We start from the raw sequence: 22,555 nt of genomic DNA, 5'->3' as shown, positions 1-22,555 counted from the left end.
CTACGTGTAGAAGGTTTTGTGCAACTAAAGCACCTTCGTGTCGAAAATAGCACTGCCTTCCAATATATAGTCTCCTCAGCAAAGTGGTTAGCTCATGACGCTTTTATAATGTTAGAGTCCTTATTGCTTCAGCACCTGGACAATTTGGCGAAGATCTGTCACGGCCCTGTCACACCCCTTTCTTTTGGTAGACTGAAAGTGATAAAAGTCGAAAAGTGTGACAAGTTGAAGAACGTGTTCTCTTTTTCCTTGGTGAAACACCTTTCACAGCTCGAAGAGATTGAAGTATGTGATTGCAAGATGATGCAAGAGGTTGTTGATGAGAGCAAAGATGATGACGACGAGGAGAAGGTAGCCAGGGGATGTTGGGAATGCTATAGCACGAGGAAGAGTCTCTTCTGCGGTCCATGTATTGCAGGCCCTGAACGGCGCCAGCAGTCTGATCAGATAAGTAGAACCAAGAGGACACCTGCAAGTCGAAAACGGGTTGTTGAGCTGGCAAATCTACGTCATTTGACTCTGCGAGACTTACCAGAGATCAAAACACTCTTCACCAGAGCAAATCTGCAGAAGCCCCAGGAGATAGCACTGGACATTTTCTTGGATGGTCATCAGGTAACTAAATTAACAGACCACCAATTTCTTCTTCTCGCGGTTGTGTGATCCTCATGCTGAAGAATAGATATCCTATTTTACATCATCTGTCTATATCTCCGCTACTACAAATTGGAGAAGAAAAAAGTTCTGTATAATACTCACTTTCGAAGACCACCCATTATATAGTAGAAAGATTGTAAAATGGCTGCGCATAAGTCAAATAAACGCCTAAAACTTTAAACAATTGCAACAGAGTAAAAAAAAAAAAAAAAGGTCCCATGAGAAATTCCATAGAAAACCGTATCTTATAAGAAATTAGTTTCCAGATTAAGTAATAGAAAACTAAAACTTTGAACAATTTCAACAAGGGAATCCTTGAGATACCTCTTATACTTTACGGGGAATTGGGATTTAACCTGTAACCTTAGGCAAGAAATCGGAAGTGTACGTGGCAGAAAATTTGAAAACTCTATGGGCGATTTTGCATGGCTGATATATTCTGATAAATTATTGTCTTGGTTTTTGTCAGGTTTGGCTACCCAAGCTGCAGAGTTTGGATATTTATAGGCTTCCGAAATTGAAAGTGTTATTATCAAGGAGTGAGACTGAACCCTCAATGGGCTTGACGATGAGCAACTTACAGTCTCTGGAAGTCCGGAGCTGTCATGAACTCTCGAAAGTTTTCGACTCCAATTTGTTGATGGAGCTGCAGAGTCTGGAATCATTAGAAATTATGCACTGTAATACGTTAACAGAAGTCTTCAATCTTAAAGGGATAAATACTAAACGTGGGTCTAATGTTGGTATCCTCCCTCAGCTGAGCGAGATCTCTCTAGACTGCTTGCCGAAACTGAGTTGCATATGGAGCAAGTGTCCTCGAGGAGAAGTAGCGGCATTCCAAAACTTAAGGGAGTTGACAGTAAGCAGTTGCGGTGAGTTGAGATACCTGTTTACCCCATCGATGGCTAAAGCGACGGCGAAACTGACAGAATTAGATGTGGATTGCTGTGGGAAGATGGAGGCAATCATAATGGACGAAGATCATGGGAAAATGAAAAGTGCGTCGTCATGCAATATAAAAGAATTCCCATCGTTGAAGGTCTTGGAGATATTCGATTGCCGCAAACTGAAGGAATTCTATTCGATTAAAGGGGACAGCAACCCAACCTTCAGATTCCCTTTGTGTTGTGGGGAGAAAGAGAGAGATCATCACCAGGTGGCGGTCAATTCAACAAAGACAGTCTTCTTCAATCGAATGGTATGCCGCCAGACTTTCTCTACGTGTATACTTCCCCCTCCCTTTTTTCAGTGCAAATTTTTTTATTTATTTATCTGGGATAAGTATGTATGCGCAAATTAAGACATCGATCTCTATGATCTAATTATGGTCAAACGGACTATTGAGCGCAATCTCACAAAAAGTGAAAAACCTTAGTTGGCTTCCTCTAGAATCTAATAGTTCCATATAAATAATAGCACATTGGCCCGTGCATACACAACTCGTCATTTTATTTTTATCTTTGGTAATTTATTAATGAAGTTTTTCATTATTATATTCAATAATTCAAAAAAATATTCATTTTTATTTTTAAAATTGGTTGTTATCAGCACATTGTTCTATTGTTGCTCGTCAATTTTTGTATAATTGAAAACAAATGATTACCAACACATGTGACAGACGAATGAATATAGATCTAGAAAGATATTAAAAACTATAGATTCTATCGCTTATATACATACAAATATTACAAATTGTAAATGAAAGTCTAAGAATGAAAAATCTTGATGACAAATAAGTACTTATTTAGTCTTATGAGATAGCATATATATTAAGAGATAACAATCATGTAACATATACATATAGAGGTACGTATAACATATATATATATATATAGAGAGAGAGAGGTACCTAGAAAGAGCGAGAAATATCATAGAGATATAAATGTTAGGGTGTATGAAAAAGAATATCGTGAGTAGAATAATGACGTCAAATATGAATTTCTGTGTCTTCTATTTGTAATATATTTAGCACATTGAACTTAAAAAGAATATCACATACTTTGAGGAATTCTTTTCGGTTATTAAGAAAACTTTTACTTTTTCAAAAAAATTCTATAATTACATATTATTATATACAAGTAATATGGACAAATATCCAGAATACGTCGAAAATGTTACAAATAAAATATAATATATATTCATTTAATTGAAATTAAAAGGTCAATCAACGTGGAGTTGGGGATTTACGTTTTGCTTTACGTGATGCAATCACATCTTACGCTTCGGTTTTTATATATTATAATGATGCATTTAGTTTCGACAGTTTCGATTTTTGCTATAGAATATTGCAGAGGAAGAATAATACTAGTAAAACTAAGCATAAAGTTGATTGAGAATTGTAACAACCAAATTAATGATATGGAAAATAATATCAGAAATAAAAAGAAATTTCTCATAATATCAAAAAATAATACACATGAAAAGATAGTTCTAGACTAGGTTGAAGAGCTATTAAAATTCATATGCATTTCGACTTATTGAATGCATGATCTAGTTTAAATGAAATATCCTAACCAGCTAAAGATTGTAAATTTGAAAGATCGCGATTATATATACAAATTTTAATTAAAAAAATGAAAAGAGTATTTCATTTCGTTGGATATATCAATTAAATAATCTTGAATAAATTCTACATTATTGTTCAAGATGTTTCCACAAACTATATAATATGGAAACATAACTGAGGTGGGTCCAATATGATAGTTTTAAAAAGCCCAGAATACAAATTGAAAATTTCTTTAACTTAATGATAATTGTTAACAACGTACCATTTTTTTTCTTTTAATAAATATTGAATGATAAGATTCAAATAAAATAGAATGCATTTTTGACTCTCTAATACTCTGTTGTTAGTTATAGAATGTTTAATAAATAAAGAACTTTTGATTTTTCAGATTAAATAACTAATATATGATAAGATTATTATTTTAAATGAATAATTTTTTATAAGATGGGAATACAACGTAATATTTTTTAGGTTTTCGAAATAGATTTTATTACATGAATAATATTTTATAGATATTAATTTTTTTAATTTTTTTAATATTTATAGCTATTATTTAATAAATCACATTTTTTTTAGTTTTCATTTTTAAATAAAAATTTTCTTTTTAAAATGTGATTATTTCACCACAGAGAAACTTAACCTTTCTCAACTTTTTCTTTTATAGTTTTCTCCGTGCTTTTGAGCATCGGGAAAAGTTTGCAAACGTTTTTCTTGACAATTCTAAAAGTGTATGCAAGCATCCGGTCAATGTAGTCACGCCGACGTTTCTAGAAAGCCGTCAACGTGAACAAATTTTAGTTGAAGCAAATAATACGTTGACATTTTTTACTAAAGGCGACACTTATATTAAGCATTGCCCTTGTCTTGCTAGGTCGACGCATTTAGGTGTCGGCCCAATACAAGATTTAGTGTTACTCGAGTTGGGTTGACACTTTAGAGCATCAGCTTGCTCGGGTAGGCTGACGAACAATAGCATTAGCCTTGCTTTGGTGGGCCGACGCTCCAAAGCGTCTGCCTTGCTGCCCGATGCTTTAACGCATAGCCTTGCCCAGGCTAGCCCAACCCGTTGAGTCATCAGCCCAGACAATAGCATATAGCCTTGTCAATCTTGGACAAGGCTAGCGTGCTCAAAGGTTGCAAGAGTCAATGATTTGAAAAGCATCGGCAAATACACCCCCGAGATGACACTTTGCAAGCGTCGACCCATATCAGTCTTGGGCCGACGCTTTCAAAGCGCCATCCAAAGGTTTGGATGGGCCAAACCTTGAGAAGCTTGGCCTAGAAGCACATAGCCAATGCTTTTCCACTTCACCCAAACACTCCTTTGCCGACGTCTTTTTAAGTGTCGCCAAAGGTGTTATCCATTAAAAAAAATGCAATAGCAAAAATACTTTCAAACTTTTTCGCAACGTCCTATAATGTCGGGAAGTAATAATCTAGGCGACGCTTGAGAGCGTCATCATAGTAACAATTTTGGTGACTTTTCTTCTCATTCATTTCAGAAGCGTCGGAAGAAACGGACCCAGTGTAGTGCCTTTTAAAGTGTTGCCACACCTTACACTTTCTAGGGATGCTTTTCCAAATGTTGCAAAAAAAAAAAACAACAGCGAAACCTATTTTTCTTGTAGTGCATATAACAATTTTGATCGACTTTTGAACATTTCGTATTTATCTACATAAAATACCTTTGGATTTTTAATTTTCAATTAATAAATCTTGAACTTTATGTTTTAATAATATTACTTTATAAATTACATACTAAATCTTTAATATTTTCTATTAATATATTGTTGATTATATGTAGAATATTTTAAATTTTTATGATGAAATGTTATTATATACTGATTGCATATCTAACAGATCTTGAATTTTTGAGCTTTTAATTTTATATTATGATTTAATGTTTTAAAAATTTTGGGTGAAAAGACACTTTTAGTCATCAATTTTGGTACTTTCACCACTTTCATCTTAAGCCTTTTCCTGAGTCAGTGTTGTCCTCAACCTTCCATATTTTTGCCACATTAGTCCTACTTTCACTTGTCCAGTTGAATAAAAATTACTTTTAGAAAAAATAAAATATGAAAAACGAAAAAGAATAAGAAAGGAAAAATATATAGACCAGTTCGGCTTCAAAGAATAGTCAGTGAGAGAGGGAGTGGAGGCATCAATCGATGGTCGTCAGTGCCTTCAAAGAGCGCCACTTATCTCGGATGTGGGGTGGGCATTATCGGTTGATGCCACTATCCCTTGAATTGACCCAGATCTCAAAGTTGAAAATAGCACTAGGTTGTTGCATGGAGAGGGCGGGTGGGTCAAAATGGGTGGGTACGGGTGGTTTTGTAAAATATTTTGGTCCACGTTTGGTTCGGATAGATTTTTTTAGAACAAAAGAACCACCCTAAAATCATTTGGGAATATGAAAAACTGCTAGCCAATCGTTTCAGTTTTTTCGGTGACTGAAAGGGGAATAATTATGAGACCAATTGATGAAATCATGAAAACGATCTAAAATCGCCAAAAAGAAAAGATTGACATTTTTCTTTCTTTTTTCCACACAACACTACAACATAATTATTTCTCAAAAAATTGAACAATCTATCAGTGATTTTTGTTGAAATATGTAAAACATGTATATATAAATGAATTTTCGGGTGGGTTTGGTTACCGCTGTGATTTTCGGTTACTTTTGGGTGGATTTTTCATGCCCTTAAAAACCACCCATAAAGGCCATTAGGTTTTTCGGGTTTGGTTTTTTTTGGTTAGGGTAGGTTTGGTTTTTTTGGATTTTCGTTGCGGGATTTTCGTTACACCCTTAAGTGGGCTTGCCACCGCCCAAGATCCGGATCGCTGGCGACGTCGGAGACCACCAGTGACCATAAGTGTAGGGCAGGGGGGTGGCGCTATCGACAGTCCCACCCCCTAGAATCCACATTTTAGAAGTTGGGCCGGTGCAGGCGACAACTACACCCACGCCCAAGGTTGGGCTACCTCAGAGTCGCTGGTGACCCTAGGCTTTGGGTGATGACCTTCGGCGACAGCTCCACCTCCTCCTCTCTGAGTATCAGCGTCGCTTTGCATTTTTTTCATCATAATTTTAAAGCAAACATACGGTTGCAACCTAAAAAAATAAACTTTCAGGCCTCAAAGATAGAAGTCATAAGATCTAGAGTCCCCGGTATCTTTCTAAAGAAAAAAACATTTTTAATTTAAAAATGGCACCCGAGAAACTTGGCTCTATGGAGAAATTTTTTAAGTTTCCAAGAAATTTTTTTGGTATAGTAAAAGACTGCAAACATATATTTATATGTTCACTTAAATAGAAATGAAATTATTTTTTGAAGAATATCTGCTTCTCCCCTATTCAAATTGTATATCGATTAGAAAGGAATTTTTTTTAATCTCCAGTTTTTCATTATCCAAATATTTCCTTTTCTATTTTTCTAATTTATGATTTTTCTTGTCTACTTACTTTTTTAATTATAAATTGACTTTATAACTTCATTTAATAACGATTTTCTCGTATCTTTTACTCTAGAGGTTATCAAAAGTTTGTATGTACTTTTTCTTTTAGTTTTTAATTTATTAATTATTAGTTCATGATCGCCAAGATCGTTTGATGGTTTTGTTGTTATCTACAATTACATAGTGGAAATCCTTTACAAGCATGAGTATGCTAAACATAATGAATCGATCATTTATTTTCGCAAAATTTAACCCAAATTGATTATTGATTTGTCCCTTCAAATGCGAATACTTTTATATATTGATAACTATCAAAGCAATGAGTTGCACATTCATGATGCTTTATTTTGAATGATAAAGCCGAGTTAGATATTTGTCCATAGCCAACAAAAGTATTCTTAAATTTGGTGTGCATCCAATCCAAAAATTTCCTGTTCCTTTAAGGTTCTCCTCCCGAGGTTGATGGTGATGACGCTCCACGGGGTAGGAGATTTCGAGAAGATATGGGACAATAATGAACTCCCTGAAACTGAAACATCATCTAATTTCAGCAAACTGGAGACCGTCAGTGTTGGTGGATGCAAGAAGCTTCGCACTGTCTTTCCTTTAACTTCAACAGAGAAGAGGTGGCAGAATCTTAAAGAGGTCGATATAGGTCCTTTTGAATTTTTGGAATCTGTATTTGAAGTTGACGTCAACGGGCGGGGAGCACTCAGATAAGAAAGAGAAGCGCACAGCAGCAATAATGCTCCCTGAATTGCAAAAATTGGATTTGTCTTGGCTGCCGAAACTAAAATGCGTTGTCTTCGACGAGAAGGTGTCCAAAACCAAAACTGTGGTGGGTTTTCCGAATCTCACAAAACTCACTGTGGAGGAGTGCGAGCGTTTAACAGATCTCATCCCGCTCACAACAGCCACAACTCTTCTGAAACTGGAGACACTGCGAATAGAGCGATGCAAGGGCATGAGGGAGGTTGTTTCCCAAGGGGACGGCAAAGCAGACCAGATGGATGAAATCATCATTCCCCGTTTGCAGTCATTGGAGCTTTCTTCTCTTGAAAGCCTGGAGTGTTTCTTCTATGGTAGTTCTCCTCCATTTCGATTTCCCTCCTTGAAAGATCTAAAAATAACTGATTGTTATAAGATGAAGAGGAAGGGGTTCATTGCTGAGCCTCCAAATGGGGGACCTCAACTTCAAGATGATGATGTTGCCTCCCAGGGACTTTTCAATGAGAAGGTACGGTAGGGTACGGTGTGCAGTATTTTCCTCATCATCTTCTTCCTCCCTTTCATTGATGGCTACGTATATGTATAATCAATTCGTTTGTTGTTCTTTACTTTGCCATTGCTGATCTGAAATAATTAATTGTTCTGCACAGGTCTTTCTTCCAAATTTGGAGAAATTACAGATTAGCGGCATCAAATCGAGAGCTCTATGGAAGAATCACCTTTCTCCGGAGAACTTCTGCAAATTAAAACTTCTTGAGGTGGAGAGATGCACTGAGCTCCTCAGCATTGTTCCATCTTTTATGCGGAAGAGGCTGCGGAACCTGGAGTGCCTCAAAGTAGATGATTGCTCTTCATCAGTGTGTATATATGAGGGCTTGGATGCTGGAGATAGCAGCACATCAGCCGGGATGAACCGTCAGACATACCCCGAAGATGAAGCGTATTTGGAGAAACTCCAAGAACTACATGTATTTGATTGTCTGAAGCTACGATATATAATTGGGAGCAGAGATGGAAAGTGCAGACATGCGGCTCCCGGAATCCTAATACTTCCCAAGTTAACAACTCTTGAACTTGAGAAATTGCCAGCACTTTGTAAGTTTTGGCAGGGGAGCTTATGCACTTTAGAGTTGCCATCCTTGAATAAGTGGCTTGTCAGAGAGTGTGGAGGTCTAGAGGAGGTCGTGAGTGATGCTGTAGATATACAACAACAAGATTTAGACGACCAAATTGATATCGCGATTCAGCAAAAGAGACGGCCAGTACGTTCTTATCCTAGCTTGCTCTTTTTGTATATTTACTAGCTCCCGACCCAAATCATGAAGCTTGCAAGGCTGTAAAACATCAATGCATGCAATTAATGTCAAAAGTCAATTTAAGCCTGTTTGGATGACAAATATATTGACAGGTACTAATTATTGTTTTGGATTAAGCAACAAATGTTCAAAATATGAAAGTTGCAAGAAGAGAAGGATGTGTACGAACACGCCATCTGACTCTTGAATTAATTCGGATTACACTAGTTGATGGTGCCGTCATATGTACGCGACACCAGTCGGTAGACTTTTCATAATTGTATACAGATGTATAGATTGGTTGGTAAATGATACGTCTGGAGGCGGCTTCTCATTTGGAAGGAGTTTTTTTTTTTTTTTGCTGAATTCATTTGGAAGGAGTTGTTTCAACAAACATAGGGAAATTGAGGGTGCGTTTGGATTCAGAGTTAAAGTAACTTTGATTTTGATTTTGATTTTGATTGTGAAAAAGAACAAATGAGATGTGATTATAAATTTAACTTGAGAAACGTGTATTTTTATTGTGTAGTGTGTTAAATTAAAGTTAAAGTTAAAATTTTTGACTTGAGAAATGTATATTTTTATTGTGTAGTGTGTTGAGTTTAAGTTAAAATTAAAGTTAAAATTAAGGGCCTAATAATACTTTAAATCCTCAACTTTAACCTTTTTTTTCTCAATCCAACTTTATCTTCAAAGTTCAACTATTTATTCTCGTTTGTCCAACAGTTATTACATTTCCTGTCAGAAAAAGTATTTTCAAATAAAAATAATTTTCAAATTTTAAAAAGGAAATAATGGTGTGGAAAGTCCTGGTTTTGTTCCCCGAGTTGATATGGGATGTGGGCAAGTCCGGTATTAGGAAGTCAAACACCCAATCATTTCATTTTCTGTTTCCACTGTTCCAATGGTCTTTTTAGCATGGTATGGTGTGACAGTTACACTGTTTTAATATTTTAGTCCAATTATTTAGTATTTTTTATTAATAATTTTGTATTTTAAATCAAATATTTTATACCGAATAAAAATATTAAATATTTAAATTAAAATGCTAAATGTGTCATCCTAATAAGGAATCATCTTAGAATTTTCCCTCTTTCAATTCTCCTGCAAGAGAATACATACATATATATATATATATATATATAGACACGTGTGTACGTATACAGTGTGTGACCGGTAATACTAGTGATATATTCTCAGGCTGCAATTCCCGACTTGCCAATTCTGGAGTCGACGGATTGGAACGATGAGCTGATAGAGCACATATTGAGTGTTCGTCAATCTCATCCTGAAGGTTTTCATGGCCTACGAGTTCTGACGGTGGAAAGGTTTGCTGTCACATCTGCTATCTTCAATGCATTTAGTCTCCTCTTTAAACTGAGGAAACTTGAGGAGCTCATACTTGTTAATGCTTCGCTGGAAGTTCTATTCCCATGTGAAGTTGCTCCTTCAGCTCTTGTTAATAAGGACAGCCCTGGGAATGTTGTTGCCGCACCGCTAAGGAGATTGAAGCTGGTCCGATGTCCCGAGCTATTCAATATTTGGAAGGGAGATGGCTTTACTTTTCAGAATTTGACATGTTTACAGGTGTCAGAATGCCATCGGTTGAAAGCTCTCTTGACAGTTTCAACAGCGAAGAGTCTCCCGCAGCTTGCAAAAATAAGTGCAGTAAGATGCGATGCCTTGACAGAAATAGTGGCTTGTGGCGAATCTAGCGATAGTGATGTACAAGAGGAGATTGCTTTTAGTCGACTGGAAGTACTGGAGCTTGACTGCTTGACGAGTATTAAGCACTTCTGTTCAGGAAGCCATGGACTCAAACTCCCATGGTTGACAAAATTAACCATGGTGGGATGTCCCGTGATGAAAATCTTCTGTCAAGGTGATATAAGCACGCCGAAGTTGCAGGACATAGAGGTAAGAAGAGTACAACGGGATGGCTCCAGAGAATCAGGATACAGTTACAAACTGTACAGTGACCTTAACACAACAATGAAAAAGTTGTTCGCTGAAAAGATACTACTGTCCTCGATGCGTTCATTAAAGATCTCTAGTCCATCGAGTGGAAAGAGATATGGCTTGGCACTGGCAGTCTACCTCCTGGGACTTTGGAAGCCTTGGAATATCTTACTATAGAGGATTGTGGGTTTTTGACGGGAGCAGCTGTTCCATCTGCTAAGTGTCCCCTCTTATTTGAGCTTCAGAAATTGGAGATAAGAAACTGCGGTGCAGTACAAGAAGTGTTTGAGCCTCCGAGGGCAGATGATGCAGAGGACTGTTTCTACTCGTTGACGGAGCTTCACTTGAGAGATCTTCCGAAGTTGAGGCTAATCTTCCCCAAAGATTTCCACAGAACTTTCAGCTTCAAAGAACTTAACACTCTTCAAGTTCACAATTGCAGTTGCCTGTTAAACATACTGACGCCCAATATGGTGCCGCATCTTGAAAGCCTTCGCAAAATTGAAATCAAGAACTGCAAAATGCTGGAGGAAATCATCGCAAAAGAGAAGGAAGATGAGGAAATTCTGGAGAGTAAAATTACGTTTCCTAATTTACAAAATATAGTCCTCGACGGTCTGGCGGCATTGAAGAGCTTCTACCCTGGTGATTGCCGTATAGAATTCCCATCCATAGAAACGATGACCATCAAGAACTGCCCCGAAATGGTCAGATTCGCACACCCAACTGCTTCAATTAGAGAGGATGATGACGTAAGCAACACAAGGGACGTTATTGATCAGGAAATTGCCTCCCAGCCTGCATTCTTCAGTGAGAAGGTCAGTTTTTTTTTTTTTAAAGCCAAATAATCCTGATTATTAATTAATTATTTATATATATATATACGTACTAGACACTTACCGCGCTATATGCAGAATTTTATGTGACTCAGAATTATTTATGAATAAATTTAAATTTAAATTAATAATATAAGCTTAAATAAAAGAAAATATTTGAGAAAAAAACTAGCAACTGATATTTCCGCGCACATATAAAAGAAGATAATTGGAAAGATATTTGATATCTTGAAAATATTATATGATAATTTAAAATAAATCACGATATAGGAAAATACGAAAAGTGGAAACTGAACTGTCAAATGTACACTCTTGTATCATATGAGTAATAGTTGATTTTCCAATGGTCATCAACGGATGTCTAATTGATTTTCATTTAAAGAACTTTTTTTCTGTGCGTTTAAAGAACTTTTATTTTGTAAATTTTTAATTGTTTCTGGTTAATTTAAAAGAAAAGGAAAAAAAAAGGTTATGGGGAAGTTGGGAGGAGTCACTCCACCTTGGGATGGGAAAGCCACGTTCGAGGACATTATTTTTTGAAAACTATTTATCTATATATATATAAGAGCATGACCCGCATTACGCACATAATTAAAAATAATTTTAATTTAAAAATTAAATCAACACATGCGAAATATTATCAAATGCTACGTATATTAACCTTGCCAAAATGATCGATTTTGAAAAGTTAATAGAAAAGAAAGATATATTTTTGTGTTAAGATGATACACATTAAGGAATGGATGACAGTATATACAGTAAAAAGGAGAGAGAATTGCGGGTGGAGTTGAGAGAGAGTAATTATAAAAAAAGTTAAAATTACATAATACCCTTTAACTTCCATTTATTTAGTGATTGTCAATTAACTTTATCATTTATTTATGGGTAGTTTTGGAAAAGGAAAGTTAAACAAACTAACTTCTTTCTCCAATTTGTAGTAATAGATACATATATATATATATATATATATATAACTGAAATATTGATTTATTATATCCGATATTTATTTAAGGGTATTCTTATAGGCTATGTTTGGAGGTCGGGTTAAGGATAGAGATCGGGATGGGACGAGTAGATAGATTTAATCCCCTCGGATATTTTTATGTCACTTTAATCTCAAGATTCTTTTTGGGTTAAATCTTAGTTTTCTTATAAACGTTTTGAACATTATTTTTAATAAAATATTTTTTAGATTAATTTTTTGACGACAAAGGATTTTTGGACGAAAAAATGGATGAAGTCGATTTTATTTAATAAATATCGTACACTTCTTATCCTATACTAGGTTTTTAGACCTGTTCATTGCACAAACTCTACAAACAAAAATTTAAGATAGAAAATTCCATTTATCTATATATAAGAAATTGGATTTAATAATATTTGTTGATGTGAATTTTAAAGTTACAAATTTATATAACATGCAAACTTTTTATACTATGTAAATTTTATTATGATGTGAAAATACTTAATTTATTTAAAATTATTCACTATTTTCACATTTACATAAATATTCATAAATTATATTTCCTTTGTATGTGCGTGAGGATATTTCAGTTCTTAGAAATATATCATATGAAATCTTTCAAATCTTATGATGATTATATAAGTTATATTATAATAAGAAAAAATAGTATACTCTAAAAATGAACCTTTTTTCAGATCTATTTATTAATTATTATTACGGCCAATGTGTAGAATTATATAAAGTGAAAATTTGTATTATATTTCAGTAATATAACAATTTAAATAAACTAACAAACCTAAACATTTTTGTGTATCTAAACAAATATACGATCACTTGTCTACCAATAATTATTTAAAATAGACTTCCATATGTGTGTATATATATATATATATATATATATATATTCAGAACATATATATTCATTTTATTTTATTATTTATTCATTTATTTGATGAATATTTTCTTAACGTGAATTAATTGTATATATTTATAATTAGGGCACTATTTAATGGATTATATGGGGTATCGTCGAAGATTACCCTATTGTTTTATTCATTCAAATTTTCCTGCCGTATTCCGATACTCATGTACAACTCTGCTCCAGCAGAAGGAAAATGGATCCCGCTAAAATGCTGACATACTGTAATGGAAAAATGCAGGTTTCCTTTAAGCCAGAAATTGATTAGTGGGTGATTCCCTTCTACAATGCCCATCCTTGAAAGTCATGATAATAAAAAACTGCCCCGAGATGAGGGCATTCACTTGTCCAGTTTTGATGGATGCTGAGGGAAGCAGAGATCAACTCGGTGAAGGTGACATCCATATACAAACTGTACCATTTTTCAATGAGAAGGTGAGTTATTTGCCACATAGAGTCTTCACATGCTGGCAGGCTCGACATGTTTCTTGTTTCAATGACATAAACTGCGATTTCAGAGACTTTTATTTGGAATCCTTGCTTATCAATCAAAGAGGATATTCCATAAACTAAGATTTCTGCAATTCCGGAAAGAGAAACAGTTCAATTTCATGTACTAAAATAGCGGGGTGGAATGTGCAGGTTTTGTTCCCTGACTTGAAGAAATTAATACTTTCTGGCTTGGATAGTTTGAGCACTATATGGCATAACGAATTTTATGGGGACTCATTTCTTCAATTGGAGGAAATCAATATTGAAAGTTGTGGAATGCTGCGGAAAGTGTTTCCACCAATCACTCTCCAAAGATGCATGTGCCTGAAGACACTAGCCGTAACTGGTTGCGGTTCATTGGAAGTAGTATTCGATCTCGTGGGGCTAGCTGCCATGGTAGATAATGATGATGAAATTCATGAAGACAATGAACAAGGTGAAGCCTCGACAGTTGCATCGTTGGGAAAACTAAAGATATCACGACTGCCAAAGCTAAGGAGTTTGTGGAATGTTGACAAAAAAGGCATTGTAAGCTTTGAAAACCTGAAGGAGGCACATGTGCGTGAATGCCCGAAACTCGTAAATCTTTTTCCGGCCTCTATAGCCAGAGGTCTTACGAGACTTGAGAGGCTGAATATAGAAGAATGTGGTTTAGAATGGATTGTTGCCAAAGGAGAAGAAGCAATTGAAAGGTTCATGTTCCAGGAGGCTGCCTTCTTGAAGCTTTGGAGGTTACCAAAGCTTGAGGGTTTCTATCCCTCAGTACATCGTTCTGAATGGCCTATGCTAAAACAGTTGGTGGTGCATGGATGCAACAAAGTTGAAGCATTTGTTTCAGGGCCTGGGAGCCTTCATCAGACTAATGCGGAAGGTCGTGAGGTTGCTGCCAAGCCACCGCTCTTCTCAGTTGACAAGGTAAGCAGGGAATTCCTCTGTGGAACCATTTTGATCTTCATCACTCTTTTTTTTGCTTTAGGTTACAACGTTCATATTTACATTGGTACAATTATGTGGAACCATTTTGATGTTCACGTGTGAATTTATTGTTCTTTTGATGTTTTCCTATGATTCTTATAGAGAGACAACCCTTCCTACTCTTCCGTATATGCTAACAATTCATTAATTTTATGCATCTGAAATAATTATTAGAAGTTTGAAAATATAAATGCACTCCGACATATTTAGGATCTCTGTATTGATCTTGCCTATTGGTTGTAGCTATGGATCGTGTGAGTTGCCAAACAAGCATCATTTGCTGCATCCTTTTTAATACAAGTTGATGTGTGACTTATTGATTCTGCTTGCCACTAGGATGCGTTCCCCAATTTACTTAGCTTGAGCATTGAAGCCATGGAAGAAATATGGTCTCACCAGTTCAGCGGGGAAATTTTTCTCAAGTTAAAGAATTTGAAGATAAACAACTCAAAGGATTTGGCAGCTGATCTCCCCGCTCATAGATTACAGAATTTGGGTAAACTTGTCCTGAGCAAATGTCATTTCAAAGACCTTAAGTCGCATGAAGGATCTCCTGTCAAAGGTGTAACAGGGCAGCGCGTGCACCAAGTCCCACATAATGGTGCTCTTCCACATTTGGGAGTCCTTCAAGTATCAGAGTGTTCAGGCTTAGCAAACTTGGATCAATTGCCACTGTCGTTCCAAAGCTTGACGGTTCTGAAAGTATCGGCTTGTCATGAATTGCTGTGTCTAATGTCATCTGCAACGGCAAAAAGCCTCATCCGACTTACTCATATGACCATAGAGAATTGCAGAGTTATGGAGGAGGTGGTTGCAAATGAAGATTATGTGCAAGCAAATGATGAGATTACTTTTGAGCAGTTACAGAAGTTGACTTTAAGTTCATTACCAGAGCTCGCCAGCTTCTCCAGAGGAAATTTCAATGTCAACTTTCCGTCCCTTTGGAAAGTGTCTCTGAGTGAATGCCCCAAGATGGAACTTTTCTTCCATGGAACCTTAAGCACGCCTATGTTAGCGATAGCTCAGATATCAGGGAAAGCCATCTTTGTTCATGATCACAACCTTAATGCAGCAATGCTGGAGAGATCTCAAGCAACAGTATGCATATTCATCAAGATTTTCTTACTTGTCAATGACCTTTTTTTTTTTTTTTTTTTTTCCTTTTTCCCCTGCCGTGTGATACATAATCTTCATAATTATCATGCAGGGCGGTCAACTCGAAAAACAGAGCGAGGTGGAGCAACATCACGGTATGTCATATGTGATTTTGGAAGGTCTCAGAAAATAGAATAAATAGGAAGGTGACCAAATGCTGCTTTTTGATTTTATTACTGGTAAATTGAAATTATGATAAAAATCCTTTGCTTCATAAACAAAGTGGACAAGCACAACAATTCACGTCTTTCTTCGGAATAATGTATGTATCAAGACGGTGTCCCTCAAAGGGTTCATTAACATGGAATTGTTTGTTAGTTTAATTTCGTAGTAGTCTCGGTTGAAAATGGTTTTATATACGCATCTGTGTATAATCTACAAGTTCGTTCTTACTGTCTGTGATTGCAGAGAATTCTTGGGCAGGCACATCATCAGACAGTGAATTGTCTTCTTTAATATAAGTTGGTACTCTTTCTTCTTTGTTGTGCTTTCAAGCTTTGTTTTCGTGGATTCATCAGGGGTGAGCGCCTTAGTTAGCAAAAAGGATCTGTTATCTGAAGTAGTTAAAGAGGTATCTAAAAGCGCAAGCTATAAACCTGTGTTCCTCTACTTTAAAGCTGCTCTGCTTATAAATAAGCAAGAGCTTTGTAGTTTGGATGGGATACGGCTGTCAGTAAATAAACAGTGGTGGATCGATCAGGTAAGTTTGTTGGAAACACGAGTAACAGTCAACAGATGAACTATTAATAAGCTGCGAGAACTGGAATTTGAGGTCTGTATAATTCTAATATCAGCCTTATTAACAGAATATTTGAGTATTCTGGACCAACCATTAATTGTAGTATTGTTATTGAAGTTCACAACTCTGGCTTGTCTTAGAGTAAACCAGTCCCGACCGCGCCGCTTCATTTCCCATGGCTCTGCTTCATATACTGGAATGCTGGAGGAATTTACTAGAGAAAATAGATCCCACGGATTGGACTCTTCTTCGCATATCCTTCTTCTTTCCTTAAATGGTACAGTCTTGTCAAGCCTCTATTGACATTGATGAGTTTCTATTCCTTATAAATTCTTTAAAGGAATGTCTTCCCCTTGACAATGGAAGCGCATGTCGATTGCATACCGCCAATTAAACACTTAAATCTGGTGATGATTACTGAAGCCAAGAAATGTCAAGTACAGCTCTTTTTTTTTTTTTGGGGTTCTGCAAGAACTTAAAAAGTTCTAACGCAGTAACATCTTTGCACATATATACAATAGTCTCTCTCGTGCAACGATTTCATTTTTACCCCCTCTTAGTTCTTTACTGTTCTCTATATAATGCCTGCTCTTGTATTCATTTTTTTCAGCTTCTGCAGTAGTGATTCCATTAGTACAGCGCAACGAATTTGTTAGAAGAAGTGCTCAACCAACCTTTCGTGCTCAGAGGTTCAGAGGAAGGGGATGAAGCTGATACTATATCAAGTCATGTCAAAGTCGAACTGAAAGGATTATGTTGGCAGACCATTTAAGCTAAATATACATTGACTCGTTTAGATGGCAGACCAAACATTGGACCCTTTAATTAACTGTGCTCAGAGTCAATTCCTGAAAGATTGATTTCAATCAGTTCATTTCAATTCGATAAGGTTTGATTCCATTCAATCATAAATGAATTATGTTGTTTGGAAAATTAAGAAATTAAACTAAATTGAATTGAATTATCTTGTTTGAAATGCATTTGAAAGAGAGTAATCTGTTTACAAAAAATTTAAAAATTAAAGTTGTTAGTTCCAAATGAATTGAATTCTTACTAAATCTTGTTGATTTTGGCCCATTTGAATTCGAATGTAAATCTTGCATTTTTAAAACAAATTTGGTGTCATTTTCTTACCGGACAACAAAATTCAATTGAATTCTTGTAAATGAATTGAATTATTGCATATTTTAGGATTCCAAATTATATATATATATATATATATATATATATATGAAAACAAACCACAAGTCAAATTTTTACTCTGCTACTGTCACGACACGAAAATCCACTATTAAACCAACTTCTTCAACACAACACCCAAACGTACTACTACTATCTAATTTACCAAAACACAATAGGACTAAGTAGTAATTAAAAGAGAGACCTAATCAGCAATACATACCCAAAACCCATCAATAACGGATCACCATGTCAAGGCCTCCTTGTGGTGTTCTCCAATTTCCCTATCTCAATCTACCCTCAATCTTCTCTGCCTCGTTCCCCTCTCTATTCCGTTCATCCACCGCCCACCTGCTACTTTCCCATCCTTGGCTCTTTCATTTCTCTATCTCTTCATCGAGCTCAAGCTCGGGTTCTGGCTATTGCTCGTTCACTCTTCATCTCTGCTATTGTCCATAATCCATTTCAAGCTAAACTTCCCTTGACCTTCATCTCGAGCTCTCCTTCTCTCTCTCGCTCTCTCTCTCTCTCTCTATTTCTTCTTTTTCGCCCGAACAGAGAAGCCTCTACACCAAAATAAAAATAAAAATGTAGAGATGAAGAAGGCGGTGGAAATTATGGGCTCAAGGGAAGTTTATTTGGGCCATGTGGGCTCTAAATGTTTCTCAAGCCCATACGTATCAATCTGCACTATATTTTTATGTATAGTATACATATTTCCGTGTGTTATAATGCCATCTATGTAGACACACTATATATATATATATATATACACATATATGTATATACTACATGGACTAGTGTTTGAAAAAGCCGGGTGTCACAGCCACATCAGCAAAAATTAAAAACGAGCTTTCTCGCTTTACCATACCATCACTTATGTATTAAGAAAAAATTTTACCATTAATTATGCAATAAAATATATATTATTTCCATATATAGCCCAACATAATATATACAATATAACAAAATATGTAGTAGACTATATACATTAGCAACTATTCAAGAAATTTTTTATATTATAACAATCGAATTATCATGCAAGAATGCATTGAATCTCGGTGAAACTTCATGTAGACCTCTTCTTCTAAGTTACCATGCAAGAATGCATTGTGCTCATCAAGCTGGTGGAGCTCCCATTGCCGAGCTAATAATACGGTGAGGAGACATAAAACCATCACATATTTAGCGTCACAAATTTAGCAACCGACACAAACATCTCATGGAAGTCCGAGCCTTCTACCTGGGTGAATCCCTTAGCAATGAGCCTCACCTTGTACCGTTCTATATTCCATCAGAATTATATTTGATTTTGTAAACCCATTTGTAGCCAATAGGTTTCTTCCCAGGAAGCAAAGATTGAATACTCCATGTCTCATTATCTTCCAACGCTTGTATCACATGTGCCGGAGCCTCTCGCTATTGAGCATCTCTCACGGCTTGTGAATAAGTGGCAGGTTCGACATGGAAGTCGATAGCGCCATAAAACTCTTGTGAGAGTTGGATAATCTTGCATAATTGAGATAATTATGGAGTTGATAGATCGTATCTGAAGAGCTGACGATGGCGCGACTTGATGAGTGCGGGGTCGTAGATGAACAAAAGCTGTGTAACACACAAATTCATTAAAACGAGCAAAAACTCGTGTTTCGATGTGGTCGATCAATACCGTGAGAATCAAAGACTCGTGCTGCTCCCCTTGTTCTCCGGGAATCAGTTAAGGCACAAGCTGGGCCGATGGACTGAAATGGCCTGGCTGTTTTTCATCTTCCTGCTCAGCTTCTCGTTGGACTCGCAGCTGGAGTTGGGCCCATCCTGATTCCATCTCTTGGGACAGGTGTGTCAAAAACTCCCTCATAATCATCAAATTTCACCATCCAATTGAACACACTGCCCTCGAGAAAAATTAGTGGAATCCTTCGAAGAATCTGGTTGCCTTTTATCCAGTAAAGGAAATATTCCTTCATGAAATACAACGTCACTATAAATAATAATTTCTTCTGGCTCCAAATCAAATACCTTCCACACTTTTTGACCAAATGGATAGCCAACGAAAATACATTTTTTTCTCGCTCTCTCACCGAATTTACCCCAAGATTTCCTATGAACATAACAAAACGACTCGAAAACGCGTAGATGTTCATAACTTGTCAGTTGACCAAATAAAATCTCAATGGTGTTTTACCCAATAAAAGAGATGTGGGAGTGTATTTAATAAGAAATGCAGCTATTAAAACACATTCCCCAAAATTTAACCAAAAGATCCACTTGAACAATAAACCCGCGGGCCACATTAAGAATGTGATGAAGCTTTCTTTCCATCCTATGATTCTGCTGTGGAGTTCGACACATGTGGTCTAATGAATAATTCCATGTTCAAGGTAAACAAACTCCTTACCATTATCAGTCCTAATAGTTTTTATAAAATGGTTAGATTGAGTCTTGACCATTTTATTAAAACTAACTAGGAGGCTATATGCTTCTTATTTTTCTCTCATTAAATAGACCCAAACATCCCTACTGCAGTCATCTACTATGGTAAGGAAATATTGGGCCGGCCCCTGCTAATGACGATTCATTATAAGGACCCCATAAGTCGCAGTGTATTAGGCCAAAAATATCACGAGCTTTATTTTCACTAATAGGAAATGGAATTTGAGTCTATTTTGCTCGTGAGCAAACATCACATAAATCAGAACCAGTGTTTGTCTCAACAACCTGAGGTAAAGCTTCGTTCGGCAAAGGATGTCCCAAATGCTGATGCCATAGCTCTCAACTTGTAGATTTCATTGCCAAAGAAGACTGTCGTGGTGTCACATACCGAACGCGATAGACCGCCCCCCCCCCCAAATTCACCCGCTCCAATCAACATCTTTGAGGTGAGGTCCTGCGCGAGACAGAAATCGGGAAATATTATCACAGAGCACTTTAGATCCTTCGTCAAACGCCCAATGGCGATCAAGTTATAAGAGAAACCCCGCACGTACAAAACATTTCGTAGGATAAAACCATGGCCAAACCGAATTTGCCCTCATAAGTTCGCCAATATTGTCTTCCCATCTGGAAGGGTAATTGAAATTGGCACATCTAGCTTCCGCCTTTTCTCGAGGATTCTCAAGTTACCTGTCATATGCAAAGAGGCACCGGAATCAAGTATCCATTAAAAATCGTGAGATACTAATTCCACATCTTTAAGGCGTTTAGAAGGCCCTTGTAACTTGCTGACTATGAAGGTCAGCAACTATCGATATTGGTCATCTGAGAGTCCCGGAATCGAAATAGAATTCCCATGACTGCTTGCCGACGCCATAGCCATCCCTTGCGATGCCATCTGATCAGGATTCCGGTCTGTCTGCTTCAGACTCGAACCAGATTGCTGGAAATTTGGCCCCCAGCATATGTGGTCTAGACCAAGGCTTCCACACACCAGGCCCAACTTGCTGTGAGTTCGCTCATAGCTTGCTTGGTCCAGACCAAAGAGTCTGCTGGAGAATTTCATTCATTCATTTTAAGACAAGAACATATATATACAGTACAAGATGTGAATCTCTGTAATAGGTTACTGTCTAGTATCCTTAAGCTGGAGCTGTACTCCTAAACCAGGACTAAAGTACGCTGGAAAGTGTACAAGAGAATAATGAAACCGATATTTACAGAATTACAAATCCCAAAACTCCATATATATCGCCAATACTAAGTTTATGATTTTAGTTGGATAGATGGAAAAAAAATGCAGACCACGATCAAACACGAATATCAGCAATAGGACCCTTATTGCTCCAATTGTCATGCGAGAGAGATACACTCTTTCCATGACCAACTCAGTAGCTGACCAAAGGCCTTGTCGGTTCTCTTATAACTTTAGCAATTTTCTCCTGCTCCAAGGACTATTTCTTTGGGCCTTCAAGTACCATACACTCCTTCCTTTTATACGATACTCATTTATCCGTGCAACCTAAAGAGAACCTGCATTAAATAAAATTAGCATAAGCTGTGGAAAACACAAGCGTTTTTCCACTGCTCCAACGACTCTTAAGCTCCCAAACCTCCCTCACTCTTAGGCAAACAAACATCAACCCGTTTTGACTTTGGCACCCTGTGCTAAAGTTTCATTCCTTCCCCGCAAAACATAACTGCGTCTCTGTTGCACCTGCTTTATGATCTTTTTTGGTCAAACGATCACCGAATTAATTAACTGCATAAGTGGTGAGATAATGAGATGTGTAGAATTTGATCCTGGCAGTGATTTTGTCACGTTAAGGCAGAACACTATCTGGTAAAAAGCTTCCGCAAGATAAGGGGATGCCTTATATACCTAAGATGACGGGCAATATTTGTCTTATGAGATGTCTATAATTTGAAGTCAATAACTAAGCAAGCGAATCTTGATTACTCTCCTGAGCCCCTCGTGCTATGCTCTTGAGTAGCGCAAGGTCAGCTCACCTTGACTGGAATATTAATCCTCAGCCCAAGCGTGATCCAAGCTTGATCGTCGAGATATTGAATCAAGCCAGCACATTTGCTTGCAAATATATAACTTGGGAGTCAACTAACCTAACCCTCTGTACTTGGGTGGGACATTATGATATCAGAAGCTCTCTACTACCGAAATTTCGTGTAAAGATATAACATCGATTCAACTTGAGAAAGTATGATTTCAGAGACAGATGAATAGAGCTAGCTGCGGT

At 36.7% G+C, this 22,555-nt stretch overlaps 3 protein-coding genes across 6 annotated transcripts; all 3 read left to right on the top strand.

Annotated features, from left to right (window-relative positions):
* Positions 1–77: 77 nt before the first annotated feature.
* Positions 78–7,379, top strand: LOC116192937. The gene is made up of 3 exons (XM_031521644.1): positions 78–615; positions 1,127–1,855; positions 7,070–7,379. The coding sequence occupies exons 1-3, from the start codon at positions 109–111 to the stop codon at positions 7,343–7,345; spliced, it is 1,512 nt and encodes a 503-aa protein (XP_031377504.1). The 5' UTR covers positions 78–108; the 3' UTR covers positions 7,346–7,379.
* On the top strand, positions 7,334–10,808 carry LOC116192936. The gene is made up of 3 exons (XM_031521643.1): positions 7,334–7,862; positions 8,005–8,616; positions 9,850–10,808. Exons 1-3 carry the CDS (start codon positions 7,371–7,373, stop codon positions 10,783–10,785), a joined length of 2,040 nt encoding a protein of 679 aa, XP_031377503.1. The 5' UTR covers positions 7,334–7,370; the 3' UTR covers positions 10,786–10,808.
* Positions 10,809–13,602: 2,794 nt separating this feature from the next.
* On the top strand, positions 13,603–17,504 carry LOC116192143. Of its 4 annotated transcripts, none has more exons than XR_004154029.1 (7): positions 13,603–13,762; positions 13,970–14,734; positions 15,131–15,892; positions 16,002–16,044; positions 16,358–16,410; positions 16,829–16,965; positions 17,299–17,504. XR_004154029.1 is itself a non-coding variant. In XM_031520792.1 (6 exons), the coding sequence occupies exons 1-5, from the start codon at positions 13,634–13,636 to the stop codon at positions 16,408–16,410; spliced, it is 1,752 nt and encodes a 583-aa protein (XP_031376652.1). In that variant the 5' UTR covers positions 13,603–13,633; the 3' UTR covers positions 16,829–17,035. The 4 variants fall into 4 exon arrangements, 2 of the variants coding, with proteins under 2 accessions (XP_031376652.1, XP_031376499.1); XR_004154033.1 differs by having other exon boundaries at positions 16,358–16,414; XM_031520792.1 differs by lacking the exon at positions 17,299–17,504 and having other exon boundaries at positions 16,829–17,035.
* Positions 17,505–22,555: the final 5,051 nt, after the last annotated feature.

This window comes from Punica granatum, chromosome 1 (genome assembly GCF_007655135.1).
Source record: "Punica granatum isolate Tunisia-2019 chromosome 1, ASM765513v2, whole genome shotgun sequence".
NCBI classification, from domain to species: domain Eukaryota; kingdom Viridiplantae; phylum Streptophyta; class Magnoliopsida; order Myrtales; family Lythraceae; genus Punica; species Punica granatum.
This window is presented reverse-complemented; position numbering and strand designations above follow the sequence as displayed.

Bases quoted from the DNA above. Each gene is read 5' to 3' on its own strand.
- LOC116192936 (XM_031521643.1), top strand. From the start codon at position 7,371: ATGCTCCCTGAATTGCAAAAATTGGATTTGTCTTGGCTGCCGAAACTA. The intron at 7,863-8,004 runs GTACGGTAGGGT...TGTTCTGCACAG, and splicing joins AGGGACTTTTCAATGAGAAG to GTCTTTCTTCCAAATTTGGA. The intron at 8,617-9,849 runs GTACGTTCTTAT...ATATATTCTCAG, and splicing joins TTCAGCAAAAGAGACGGCCA to GCTGCAATTCCCGACTTGCC.
- LOC116192143 (XM_031520792.1), top strand. From the start codon at position 13,634: ATGATAATAAAAAACTGCCCCGAGATGAGGGCATTCACTTGTCCAGTT. The intron at 13,763-13,969 runs GTGAGTTATTTG...TGGAATGTGCAG, and splicing joins TACCATTTTTCAATGAGAAG to GTTTTGTTCCCTGACTTGAA. The intron at 15,893-16,001 runs GTATGCATATTC...ATTATCATGCAG, and splicing joins TGGAGAGATCTCAAGCAACA to GGCGGTCAACTCGAAAAACA.
- LOC116192937 (XM_031521644.1), top strand. From the start codon at position 109: ATGTTAGAGTCCTTATTGCTTCAGCACCTGGACAATTTGGCGAAGATC. The intron at 616-1,126 runs GTAACTAAATTA...GGTTTTTGTCAG, and splicing joins TTTTCTTGGATGGTCATCAG to GTTTGGCTACCCAAGCTGCA. The intron at 1,856-7,069 runs GTATGCCGCCAG...TGTTCCTTTAAG, and splicing joins CAGTCTTCTTCAATCGAATG to GTTCTCCTCCCGAGGTTGAT.